Consider the following 13,895-nt stretch of genomic DNA (forward strand, 5'->3'; position numbering starts at 1 on the left):
CCCTTTGGCTCACAGCCCGCACTCAATCCACTGAGCTACAGCAGCCAGGGCTTGTGTAGCCATTTTAAAGATGGAAGAAAACATACAACATTTTGGCATACTGTGCCTTCTTCTTTCAAGAAAAGTAAAAATGCAACTGAAATGCAGAAGATGTGAGCAGCGTACGGAGAAGGTGCTGTGACTGACAGAACGTGTCAAAAGTGGTTTGGGAAGTTTCTCGGTGCTGCTGACCTGGCCAAACCAGTCTTTGCCGCAGGGCTGTCCTAGGCGCTGCTGGAAGGTGGTTAGCAACACCCCGGCCTCCCCGCACTAGAAGTCAATACAGTAGTGGGAGACATTCAGAATAACCACATCAGTGAAGTTACCGGTGAAAACGAAAAAACGGGTCTTTTATCTGACGCAAAAAAACAAACGGACTTTCTGGCCACCCCAGCACAACTGGTCAGACTCTGACCACACCCCAGTCAGAACGAACATACACGTTTTCCCGGTGCTTAAACTAGGAGTGAGCAGAACGTCAATCCCTGGGGCTGGCAGAGGCCGCAGAACGAGCGCGTCGCAGGGAAGTGAAACAGCGAGCCCTCCCCCGGCGGGAGCGGCCGGGCCACGGCGCACAGACGTGCAGAGGACCTCCCCCGGCCCGGCGATGAACCGGCAGGTGCAACGCGGTGCCGTCTCGTGACGTTCCACTGTTCTCGCTGCTGCTGTTGTTGTTGTTGTTGTTGAAGCTCTCACAGGCCAGTCCTCGCCAGTGACGCGTCCGCGGTGACAGCGGAGCTGCGGCCCCGTGCATCGCGGCGGAGCACAGGGTGACGGGCACAGCCCCCTGGAAAGCACACGGGCACCCTGCGCCGAGGATTCTTCGAATGTCGGTGCCGTCTCACAGGTCAGTGTCGCCCCCGGAAACCCACCTCTTGGGCCACGGACTGTGTAATCACGGTGATCTCACGTCCCAGACTGCCTAGGAAACCTCTGACTTCACAGAATTGTGTTCTTTTTTTTTTTTTTCCATTTCTTTTTGGTGCTCGCTTCCATATTTTTTTACAGATTTTATTTATTTATTTTTAGAGAGGGAAGGGAGGGAGAAAGAGAGAGAGAGACATCAATGTGCAGTTGCTGGGGGCCGTGGCCTGCAACCCAGGCATGTGCCCTGACTGGGAATTGAACCTGCGATGCTTTGGTTCGCAGCCCGTGCTCAATCCACTGAGCTACGCCAGCCAGGGCAGAACTGTGTTCTTTTCGATACAGACAAATCACTGCGTGTATACCTAAATCCGAGAGCAATGAAAGTCATCGATATCAGAGGAAAACAAGGAAAACGAGTTTGGCCTCAGGTCAGACACGTGCACAAAGTGTTCTTGCTCGGTTTGGGACAGAGGGAGGGGCGAAGGGGGACAGGCAAGCCCACGAGATGGACCGGGTGTGAACTTCTGCCACGGGAGCCTGGCTCCGGGTCTGGCCCCCTCGGCAGCGCCGGGCGGCTGCCATGGGTCCTGCTCGGGAGGGACAGACAGGAGGCCGCAGCCTCCCCGGGCGCCAGGGCCCTCGCCCGGCAGCCCGGCCCCCCGGGAGGCGTGTGCCCTGTCAGGGTCTCATCTCCACTCCCTCACGCAGGAGCACGTGCTCTCTTATTTAATTCTCACCCGAGAGAACGTGCTCAGAGACAGGAAGGGGGGAAAGAGAGAGAGCGAGGGACGGATGGAAACAGAGAGAGAGAGAAACACGATCGTTTGCCTCCCGTGTACGCCCCGACCGGGGATTGAGCCCGCAACCCAGGTACATGCCCTGACCGGGGATCGGACCCGAAACCTTTTGGTGTATGGGCCGGGGTGACGCTCCCACCCACTGAACCACCCGGCCAGGGCTGGAAGTGAGTCTCTTAAAGGGCAATCCTCCCTCGAGGTGCAGGCAGAGAAGAGTCTAGTAAAAAGCTAATAAAAAGCCCGAGGAGGCGACGCCGTGTCCAGGAGGCGGAAGCCGCCGCCAGCAGCTCTGCGACTGCCACTGAAGAACCGTGCTCAGAGTCTGGACCATGCTGTCACCGCTGTGACACCCGGCCGCCACCACGGCCACCTGCGAAGTCACTCCGGCATGGCCCTGCCCGTTGCCGCCTCATGCCAGTCCTCAGGGACAGGTGGCCTCGGGCGCGGCAATGCCAGGGGTCGGAGGCCTGTGAGAACCGGCGAAAGCTGAGGGCGCCAGGCAACCGGCACACTGCAGGTTAAAAATCTCTGCTCAAGTTCAGAGTCAGCAAGAGGAACTGAGTCACGGGGCCTCGCCACGGGCAGGGCACCCGCTGGAGGCCTCTTCCTTCCGTGCGTGAGGTCCAGGAAGCACAGCGACCCGACCAGGAGGCACCGTGACCCTGGAACCCCCAGCTCTTTCCCGGTGTTCAGAGGGTGGGGGGATCAAGACCAATCAGCCACAGGCGACGTGAACGTCTCCCTTAAAATGCCAACGGAGCTTTTGGAAAATCACTAATTCCACGTTTTCAGAGAAAATCACGTTTTAAAATGACTCTGTCTGACCCCCACCCCTGCACGTCTTCAAGCTAGAGCTCGTCCCCCTAGGTGTGTGGTGGGACCCCGTCACCTGCCCGGGGTGCCCCTGAAGGAAGGACCGGCTGTTCCGGGGCGTCCTCAGCAGGAAGGGCTTCAAGCCCGGGGTGGCCGGGTCCCCAGCAGCACCAGGGAGACCCGGCGCCAGGGAGACGAGCCCAGCCTTGCGCCTGCTGCGGAGGTTTTCCTGGGACGGGACCCTCTGAGACGCACTCCTGTTAGAATGTTAAAACTGGGTCACGTTCTGCACGTGTTTGACACCGGGTGGCAGCCAGGAGATCGGAGCCCAGGTCCCCGGACCACATGGTACACCGGAGGCTGTGTCCTGGGCTGACCCCTGGACCACGGGGCCCTGCGGGAGCCGGGGGCAGGGTGTGCCAGGGGCTTTCTGAGCCTGTAGCAGAGCTTCCTTTTGACACGGGGGATCTGAGTAGCTGCCGTGTCGCTCAAAGCGACTTCCCTGTAAAACCTCCGAGGGAAACGGACAGTTCTGGAAACTGAGGCCCACTTTGAAGAACTCAGAACCTCATTCTCCGTACGATGATCTTAAAACTTTGAGGTACTTTTTGTGTGATGAGCCCTGTGGGTGGGGAGTCCTCTTTCAACCTTTCTGGTCCCTTCGAAATACAAAGAAGATGGTTTTATAAAGAGAAAAACAAACTTTGCCCCTATCTTTACCAGTGCTCAGCGGAATAACAGCCCCCAAAGGTGACCACGTCCTACACCAGGATCCGCCAGTCTGTCACCCCATGTGGCCCAAGGGCGCCCGCCTCGGCAGCATGGGGGCGGCGGACCCTCAGGCCGGATCGCCCAGGCGGGCCTGGCGTAACCCCAGTGAGAAGGGAGAGGTCAGGGAGAAATGACACAACGCTCCTCGCTGGCTCTGAGGGCGGAAGGAGGCCGCCAGCCAAGGAGCGCCCTCGGCCTCTCGGCGCTGCACAAGGCACGGAAACGGATGTCCCCTGGAACCTCCGGAGGGGCTCACCGCCCTGCCAACCCCTTGACCGTGGCCCAGGGAGGCGAATGTGGACTTGACCTCTACGCTGCAAAACAATGAACGCATGCTGCCTCGAGCCCCGAGTTCGTGCTGGTTGGTGACAGCCGCCACAGGAAACGCGCACACCCTGCTCCCAGCGACCCCCTCCTCAGCACACTCATGTCGCGCCTGGTGGCAGAGCCCTCGCTGCACTGAAAGCAACCAAACCAACCGCTTCCTGCCCGGGCAGGCGCGGAAGAACACCGGGAGGGGGCGAGAGGGAAGCCCGGCGGCGGGACCCTGGGTCTGAGAGGGGTTACAGGGCAGGAGAAGGTCGAGAAAACAGCAGACGAGAAAGGAGGAAAAGCTGAACAAGGCTTTTCACAGGCAGGATGAGCGGGGAGGGGAAGGAATCCTTCGGAACCAGCCAGAGGGGTTTGGGTTGTTTGGGGTTTTTTTCGATCACAAAGGAGAGCGAGCACACACGGCTTCCACTTGGAAGGTAACTAGGGGACATCTGATGGGCGCCCAGCCCGAACGCGCGCTGGACCTCAGGCCGTGCCTCAGTCTGGCGAGCCGCTTTGCAGCCCCCCGTCTGTGGCTCAGCGTCAAGTTGCAGGTGATAAACCCTCCTCTTCACCCGTCAACAGCTTCTCCGCGCCGGCCTGGCACACGAGCAGGACACCTGCGCTAACCGGCCGCAGCCAGTGAGCCAGGACCTGCTTCCACGCTGTCGCCACAGAAACGTTTCAAATCCTGCTGCTGTATGTATCTGTTCTCTGCTACCAAACTGCAAAAGTTCACCCCTTGTTCTGTGTGCCTTTCTTTCTGAAATGCCTCGTGAACAAAATGTAAAAATTAACTAGAGCATTCCAAATAACCTTTTGAAACGCCTAGCATTTCAAGCCATTGGAGGGAGGGAACCCCTCCCTGCTGACCAGCAGATTTGGGGGTACGGTTAGCGGGAGGAAAGCTGAAAACTCTCCGTTCTCAAGTTTTCGCTGTCCGTGCGCACCGACGAGAACGCAAACTTGGGTCCCCGTCCCCGCATCGCCAGGCAGCCCCGCACGCGTCCCTGGATCAGCAGCCGCGGTGCCGCCTAACGAGGTCAGCAATAATTAACCCCAACCTCGCGGGCGACCAGCGGCCGGAGTTCCGGCCCTCGACAGCACCCTACTGCCTGCCAACTCGGCCGCAGAAACGTGCCGGGGGGAGTCTGTCCACTCCGGGGTGGTTCGCTGTTTTCTCCTTTTCGTTTCAGACAAAGACATGGACCGGGGCACACAACTTGCGAATACCAAGAAGGGCCGGAAACTACAGAGAGCGCACACGGGGGCGCAGGGGAGCCTCAACGCTCGCGGAGGCACCGCCAGGCCTGCGCGGGGTGACAGCGGCCGGTGACCCAGACACTACGATCCCGGCGACTCCGGCCCCGCGACCTCCGGCCGCCTCCCCGGAGACCCGGGCGCCCCTCAGCCTCCCGGCCCCCGGCAGCTCCTCGCCCGGTCCAGCCCCCAGACTCCCGTCCCTCGCTACCTTCCCCGGGAAACGCGAGCCGCCCGAGGCGCCGCCGGGCCGGGGAAGGAAGGGAGTGAGGGAGGGGGCGTCCGCCTGGCGGGCCGCGGGCAGTACTGACCGTAGCTGTCGTCCTCTTCCATAGCGCCGGTGCCGGTGCCAGGCTCCGCGTCGGGATCTCCGCTTGCCCCTCGCGTCCTGCCGCTCCCGGCCTCGCTCGCCTCTGCCGAGCTCCAAGCTCCGAGCCCCGCCCCCGGCCCCGCGCCACCCGCTGGGCGCCCCGCCCGCCGCCGCCAGCGCCCGCACCCCCGGCACGCGGCCGCCTCCCGGCCCGAGCTTGCGCACGCGCGCCCAGGCCCCGCCCCCGAGCCTGCGGCCCCGCCCCGTAGCCCCCGCGCGCACTCCCCTCATCCCCGCCCTGCGGACCCCCGGCACGCGACAGCCCCCTGACACGCGCCTGCGCACGCGCGCCCCCAGGCCCCGCCCCTGGTCCCCAAGCCCCGCCCGCCCACTCACGCGCGCACATCCTTTCTCGGGGCCGCCTCCCAGCCCGCGCCCGCGCTCCCGCCCAGGCCCCGCCCCTAGACCGAAGCCCCGCCCCGCCCCCCTGCGGGCCCCAACAGGTTTCGCGTTTCGCGTTTCGCAATGGCCTCGCAGGGCCTCGCAGGGCCTCGCAGGACCTCGGCCTGGCGCACCAATCCGGGCCCGCAGCCCGGCTGCCCACAAGGGCCCGAGGTCGTGTGCGGCCACAGAAGGACAGGGTGGTCCTGCCTGACGTCAAGCGCGCAGGCCAGGCCGGTCCCAGCTCGCCCAGGGAGGGCCGGGTCTCGGCCCCAGGCCCCAGAGCACTTGGATTCCTTTCTTTCTGCGGCCTGAGCCTTAACACTAGGACTCTTGTCACGAGTCCACTGCCTCCGAACTTCCTGCTATTGTCTGCATCTTCCTATCTCCCAGCACTTCAGGGTTGCAGTGACCCCGACCCACGCACCTCTGCAGTGCTCACGTTTCTAGACGGTGTCTAGCTATGTGTTCCATTCGCCTGCGCTGGGCCGCTGGAGTTGGGCCGGGCCGAGCCCTGGCAATGTCACAGGGCCTCTCCAGTGTCACTGGGCTCTCCATCGGGGGGAGGTGAAATGCAGGCGCTCAGAAAGCTGTTTCTTCCTGGACCAACCCTAAAAGGGGCCTCAGGGGGGTTTGTTCAAGACAACAAAGGAATGTCCTTGCCCCCCCCCCCCCTTGGAGAAAATAAAGGAGCTCCTTCCAGACCCACTCTGCTTTGCCTCGTGACCTGGGCCACCACCCCTCAGCCCCCTGGACCTATTTCCCACCCACAAGACGCAGCCTCTGCCCACAGACTCCCGGCTTCCCCCCAGAACGGATCGCCAGAAGGGCAGGTGGGCGGCCGTCTTCCACGGACTTCTACACAGCGGATACTGTTTCTGTTAGGGGAGCTGGGTCCCAACATCTCAGCCTCAGGGACCCTCACCTTGTGTTTTAAATCCTCACCCGAGGATATTGGTTTGAGAGAGAGAGAAAAAGAGAGGGAGGGAGAGAAACATCCATCGGCCGCTTCCCATACGTGCCTGGACCCGCAGCCTAGGCGTGTGCCCTGACCGGGAGTCAAACCCGGAGCCTCTGGGTTGCTTTATTTCTGCAGCCCGAAGCTTAGCATGACGACGGTTGCCACCAGCCCTGTGCCTTCATGCTTTGTAGTGTTGTCTGCGTTTTCCTCATCTCACCAGGTTCCAGCGAACTGAGCCACTCAGTCAGGGCAGGGAACCCCGGTCTTGACGTCTGTGGGGGGTGCAGCTCCGGCTCGCCCGTCCAGAGGCTAAGGCGGCGGCCCACTCCCAGACAGCCCCCTCCCAAACGCAGGAACCGACTCACCACAAAGTCTGGGATGGTGTCTATTTTCTCGGGCACACTCCCCGACCCCAACCCCATGCCGCTTCCAAGTAATTCCAGAAATTAGACCCTTCCCTGTAGAGAGGTCACCCTTCTCCTGAAAAAGATTGATTCTGGCGGATGCACGGGTTTCATCTTCACTCATGTCACCAGGCTGTCTAGTTTTACAGGCGACGTGGGAGCAGGGAGCCACGTCGTCGTGGCCCCACGTCCTTGCGTTTGGTGCCGGGTGCTCAGGGATCCAGCTGCATTTCGTCCCTGCCAGCCTGGGCCGGGGTACCCTTGGAACGGCCCCCTTTTTGCCTGGTGAGCCTCTCTTCATGGCAGCGGAGCAGGGACGCCCCAAAGTTTGCCGTAGGTGCTCTTGACCGCTCTCCGTCCCGGTGTCCTCAGAAAGTTCCCGGCCTTCCCCAGCCGGCTTCCTTCCCGTAACAGCGGGCAGGTGTCCCTCTGGCCACCAGAACTCTGGCTCTGTGACCAAAACTCAGGAAAGAAAGGTAACGTGTTAACTGTCACTCTCGTCCCTTTCAACTTCCTCTCTGAACTCCCCACCCCGTAGACCAGGGCAGGGAGGGATCCTCGGGGAGCCTGGTGCTTGACTGTTCACACATTCCCTGAGTAGCGTTATTTCATTGCAACGGTGTCTTCAGCCCACAGGCCTGGCTCTCCAGGGGCTGCGGACACCGAGCAGCATCAGAGGAGGAGGAGGGAGAAGAAATAAATACAACGGGGCCCAGGGCCCACGGCACAGGACAAGGGGGATGTTTGTGTCGGCTGTGGACGGAGCTGGGGGCGCCAGCGAGGGTCTGAAACTGAACTGCAGCCGCCGCTTCTGCCCCAAGCCCCTCCCCTCCACTGTGTCACTGTCCCCCAGAAAACCCTGGAGACGGGCCAGGGCTCCCCGCGGGCCTCCCTGTGGTCTGCTGTTCCGTGCGGTCGGTCCACCTGACACCTGTTTTTGTAAAGTCGGTGCTTCCCTTCCGCCGTCCCCGCCTTACATAATCTCAGACACCAGCGTCACGGAGGAAGCCTTTGAAGCAGAGGTAACCGAATGCACATGTTCTTCCGGTGCTGGTTACACGGCAGCATCTCCACCTTCTTCAGAGACCGCCTCGGTCCCACCGGGGAGCACTCACAGGCTTGAGAAAGGTGTGGTTCTCTCCATGAAACAAAAGACACATTTTTCATTTTCACCAATAACATTGATTTAGACATTTTGAGTGTGTCGGCTGCCTCCTGCGTGGTGTAATGTTAATTGTTCTCAAGTCATGTCTCGATGTGACGGCTGTCACCTTCAGCGGGTGTGCCTGACCTCGGAGCATCGTCCAGCGAGAAACCTCCAGCACGGAACCCCACACACCGCTTCCGACACGCCGGTCGGCCACACAGCTGCGTCTCCACACGCTGCACGAGTCTCATATTTCTTTTTCGTGTCGCAGTGTGTTTTCACCTTTCTTGAAATAATAAAGCATAATATGCTGGAAATGTTGCGTGTTTCCTTCCATCTTCAATATTAAAATGCGTACACACAAATTCACCAATGTTGATAAGTTTTGTTGTGAATGCACGCTGGTATGACAGCTGTCACAATATAATCTAACAAAATTGTTTCAAATGAAGTTAAAGACAACTAAGTGCTACTAGAACCATCATATGGGAAAAAAAACCAAATGAACTTTTTGGCCAACCCAATATTTACCAAAATGAGAAGGTTCCCCAGCCGTATTCAGTGAAAAAATCAAGGACGGAATGGTGGTGCATAATATATTTCCATTTGTAATAAAAATTCCCAGCCCTGGCTGGCGTAGCTCAGTGGATTGAGCGCGGGCTGGGAACCAAAGTGTCCCAGGTTCGATTCCCAGCCAGGGTACATGCCTGGGTTGCAGGCCATAACCCCCAGCAACCACACATTGATGTTTCTCTCTTTCTCTCTCTCTCTATCTCCCTCCCTTCCCTCTCTAAAAATAAGTAAATAAAATCTTTAAAAAAGAAATTCCCGTATGTGTCATATGCACATTTGCGGATGGAAAAGGAAAAGGGCATCCATGGGAAACAACCTCATAGGGTGATCTGGTCGTACATTCCTACCTGGGCAGGTCGTGGCGGGTGGCCACGCCCGGGCCCGTAACTTCTTCTCGGAGCGGTTTTCACGAAGCCCCGCCCATTCTGGGCTAACACACCTTTGACATGCCAGATGTAATACACCCCCCCCCCCCCCCCGGGAATAATACCCCTTCAAGGGCGCACCTCACCTCACCGGAACGGTCCTGCAGTCCTATCCCCACCTTGCTTTCTCCCACCTCCGTGGGCTGGAAGTAAAATTCCTTCCTTCCCTCCTCACTTCCAAATGCAGAAAAGAAGCTGCAAAACTTATCCTGGGGAGCATTTGAAATCTTACAAAACTTCTCTCCGGGTTTGGGCATTCTTACGTCGACACATTCATAATGGTATCTCCAGCCATTCAACCAATATCGGTTGGGGGGTGCCAGACACTGTTGCGGGTGCCGGGGACGCAGCGGCAAAGGGCGCAGCGGGGACACCCCGCCCTCCAGGGCCTTCCACCCTTGGACTGTCCCCAGCAGGGTTCAAGAGGGACTCGTCCCCACACTGCCTCACCTGGAAGGTGAGCTGTTGCCAGCGAAACAGGATGGGAGAGAGAGACTCCATTACATAACCCTCCACATGGTCAGGGGTTGAATTGTGTCCCCCCCCTCCACCCCACAAAGATACGTTGTGGCCCAAACCCTCAGGAGCTGTGAAGTGTGATCTTATTTGGAAACAGGGTCTGGGCCGATGTGATCAAGTTCAGATGAGGTCATGAAGGTGGCCCTACGCCAGTCACTGGTGTCTTTATAAGCAGAGGCGTTTAGGGCCCTGGCTGGGTAGCTTGGTTGGTTAGAGAGCATCGTGCGATACACCAAGGTTGCAGGTTCGATCCCTGGTCAGGGAACCTACACGAAGCAACCGGTGAATGCATCAGTAAGTGGAGTATCGTATCAATGTTCCTCTCTCTCTCTCTAAAAACCCATAAATAAAAAGTTTAAAAAGAAGAGATTAGGAAACGGGAACACAGAGTTGGTGGTCATGTGAAGACACAGGCAGAGATCGGAGCGGTGCAGCCACAAGCCGAGGGACACGGGAGTCACCAGAAGCTGGCAGAGGCGGGAAGGACCCCGCCCCCCCAGAACCTCTGGAGGGATTGTGGCCCCACCCACACCTGGGTTTCAGACCGAGGGCCTCCAGAACTTGGGGAGAACCATTCCTGCTGATATTTACTAATTTTTTTTAAAAAGATCACATTTATTTTAAAGAGAGGGAGAAAGAGAGAGACAGAAACATCAATGTGTGAGAGAAACATTGATCGGTTGCTTCTTGCAGGCACCCCAGCTGGGGACGAGGCCTGCAACCCAGCCACGCGCCCCGACCGGGAGTTGATCCAGCAACCTTAGGTGTTGCGGGACGATGCTCAGCCCACTAGGCCACAGCAGCCAGGGCGGTGCCTGTTGTTTTAAGCCACCCAAGCTGTACGGTTCTGTCAGAGCAGCTCCAGGAGATAGGTGACTTTTAAATTCTATAGCCGTATGCCTATATTACTATTTTAAATTAATTTTAAAATAAACACTGTAGAGAGAACTGAGGTGCCGGATCCTGGGTAGGAGGACTTCACAGTTTCCCTTGCAGTCCTGCCCACGCCGCTGTATCTGGTTCCTTTTTCTAGAACAAATGTTTCCATTTCCTTGCCCTTCCCCTCCCCCATCAGGGTCGGGGATGGAGGGCGCGTGCCAGGTGGGAGGCGCCGCTGGAAGTCCTGGGGAGAAAGGGAAGGACAGGTCCCCCGGCCACAGGAGCCCCGACAGACACGCCCCCGCTCCCGAGGACGAGGAACAGGTGAGGGAGGGAAAGGAGCAAGGAGGGCGGATGAGGAGAAACTCAGGTGCACGTGCTGCCGAGGCCGGCAGGGCGGACGCATCCCTCCAGAGGACTCCAGCTTCCCAGAAGCAGGTCCTCGCCAGGCCTGCCGGCCACCACCTGCCCCATCGTTGTGCCACCTGAGACGGAGGTGAGAGAGTGACCAGGCAGGGCAGCACCCCCTCTGGCGGCCCAGCTGCAGCGGGCCCACCCCAGCGTCAGGCTGGCGTTCACTGCAGGCGCCTCAGTGGGTACCGGACGGGGACGGAGGAGTGGCCGTCTGCAGGTTGCACCCTGCATGCAGGCTGCACCCCGGCGGCGCCCAGGGAAAGAAAGGGTGCCTCTCTCGAGCAAGAAGCAACCACAAACCGAATCGCTGACACAGGCCGGGGCTGGGGCATTGTCTCGCTTTGAAAGCCCCCAGATTGTATTTTGCTAAAGCGTGCAATTTCTTCCGCGTGTGAGTGGCACTTCAAATCTGTTTGTAATGGAACTTGATTGTATCCAGCTGCCGCCGACTGTTCCCGCGCCGCCCGACAGACAGCTGGCCCCGCGCCACGCGGCCCGGGCCCACTTCAAACGGAGCAGCGGAAAGAAAACAAGGGTGGGGGGTGTCGAGGGGCCTGGCTCAGAGGGGGCGGCGTCAGGGACAGCTGGTGCGAGGAGAACTTCCGAGGCCGTGTCACTGATGCGGGGTGCGCGCGGGGGTGGGGGTGGGGGTGCGTGTTCTGAGCAGAGTCCGGAGCCGCTGCCCGGCACAGCTTCTCCGGTTCGCTGGTTCAGCAGAGGTTTCCTGGGCGCCCGCGAGCACCGGGCCCTGCCGGCGGGAGGTGTCCAGCTGGGGCCGGAGACCAGCAGACTCGTGCCTGCAAAAGGGGGGGAAAGGGACAGAAAATGATGACGGATCCTTCCTAATACCGCAGGAGCCAACAGCCCCAGGAAGGCGCATTTCCACGATCCGAACGGCCCGCATGAGATGAACCAGGGGCCACATTCATTCCACACGCAGCCGTGACGAAGCCCGCGGGCACGGGGACACGCACAGCGTCTCTCACACGCGGTTCCCAGCAGGCGCTCGCCCTGCTCTCGGGCTGTGTACGACCTGCCGGAGGGACCCCCGCCCCTCTGTGGCCATGCTGCCTGCAGGGGAGGGGACGGGCAGGAGGGCTGGGTCCCGCCCCCTCTTCCGATGGGCGTCCTGCAGAGGGGGACCCCCGGGGAGAGCCAGCAGTGAGCACGGGCAGGCCGGGCAGCCGCGTGGGAATGAGGCGGTCACGCCGTGCTACAGAGGCCGCCGCCGCCACCACGGAGGTGGCGTGGCCAACCCGAGCGCCCACAGCTACACCGTGGCCCGGCCCCCAATGGGAATGCAGGCTGTCACCCCCAGTCTGGCCTCTGCCCCCCATGAGTCCTGACCCCACGGCCGGCCGGGCCTGCCTCCTTCCTTGTGCCGCGGGACAGCAGGCCGCGGCGACTCCTGGAGGAGGCTGCCGCCCGAGCAGAGGCTGTGTCCGGAGCAAACACGCTCCTCACCGGGGCCCCGGGCCCGGGTCTCTGTGCTCCGCTCCCAGGTGCCTCCCGGGGGCGGCAGGACACTGCGCCGGGCGGCTGCCCAGAGGCCTCCGGGGGCGCTCCCGGCAGAAGAGGCAGAGGGGCCCACCGCACGAAACGCCGCCGGCTGCACACGGACAGGCGGCGGGGACGCTGACGTCGGGGCACGCTTTTTTTTTTTTTTTTAAATAGATTAGAATGTTGCAAAGTCACATTTTTTTAAAGAACTATTTTCTGTGTCTTTTAACATTTGTGAATCAAGGTACTAACTCTTTTTTTAAAGATTTTATTTTATTTACTTTTAGAGAGGGAAGGGAGGGAGAAAGACAGAGAGAGAGAGAGAGAGAGAGAGAGAAACATCAATGTGCAGTTGCTGGGGGCCGTGGCCTGCAACCCAGGCATGTACCCTGGCTGGGAATCGAACCTGTGACGCTTTGGTTCGCAGCCCGGGCTCAATCCACTGAGCTACGCCAGCCAGGGCAGGGCACATTTTGATGAGGGTTTCTTGTCTTCAAAGACGGTCCGGGTGCCAGGACGGTGGAGCAGGGAGCGGGGTCACCGGGGCTTAGCGAGCTGGGAGGAGGCTGCTGGGGCCCAGGAGGACCAGGCTGGCCACTCAGACCGAGAGCCAGGCGGTGCAGCAGGGAAGACCAGAGATTTCGAGAGAGCCAGATGGAAAGATGCGACTCTCGTCACTGACGTGTGGGGGTCCCCCACAGAGGGACCCGAAAGGAGCAGGCCACGGGGGCCAGCAGGACACGCTGACCAGTCAGCAGGGCATACCGGTGAGCCCTGCCCACCTCCACACGTCCTCGGAGGCCGCGGGTTCAATGTTGAGGGGACAGAGAGAGAGATCAGAGTCCTTCCGGGACCGGGCGGGGAACAGGGTCACATCCTGAAAAGAATGTGCGGGCCCACGCCCGTCGGATCTGGGACGTGGGTCACTGGGTGGGGCGATGAGGGTGGGAGGCGCGCTGAGAACTCGGGGCGGGGAGGACCCCGCTGACGCTGCACTGAGGGACAGGGCGGCCGGGAGGAGACTCGAAAACAAGGACTTTTTCAGCGTGGCCGACACTCAGACATACGAGAGAAGGCGGGGGGACAGTGGAGACAGCAGGAGCACCCCTGAGCAAGGCCCCCCAAGGAAGAGGGCCAAGGGCTCAGGTGGGGGGGCCGGCCCGACAGGGGCCGCCTCTTCCAAGTCTGCAGGGAGGTCCCCGCCCGGGGCCCAGAGGTACAGCCCATACACTGACTTCCTTCCCAAGCTCCCGCCCCCTCTGGCCACTCCGTGGGCGACGTCCCGCCAGCGGCAGGGTCTCCGCCCACTGGGAACATGTTAGAAATGCACATTCCCGGGCCCCGCCGGGCCTGCTGAATCGGAATGTCCGGGGTGGGGTGGAGCCCAGCGTGGGCTGGGGGACGGGCAGGGCCGGGGACTGGCCACAAGGTCCCGGGCTCCAGGGAAACCCACGATGCCGAGC

General features: G+C 60.4%; 1 protein-coding gene across 1 annotated transcript in view; it reads right to left on the bottom strand.

The window, feature by feature from the left end:
- CYTH1 (cytohesin 1) overlaps positions 1–5,297 on the bottom strand; it is a 51,301-nt gene extending 46,004 nt beyond the window's left edge. Inside the window, exon 1 of the mRNA XM_036034217.1 lies at positions 5,171–5,297. Coding sequence (XP_035890110.1) covers positions 5,171–5,192 — 22 coding nt within the window. The 5' untranslated portion in view covers positions 5,193–5,297. The remainder of the gene's footprint in view (positions 1–5,170) is intronic.
- Positions 5,298–13,895: the final 8,598 nt, after the last annotated feature.

Source organism: Phyllostomus discolor, chromosome 8 (genome assembly GCF_004126475.2).
Source record: "Phyllostomus discolor isolate MPI-MPIP mPhyDis1 chromosome 8, mPhyDis1.pri.v3, whole genome shotgun sequence".
NCBI lineage: Eukaryota > Metazoa > Chordata > Mammalia > Chiroptera > Phyllostomidae > Phyllostomus > Phyllostomus discolor.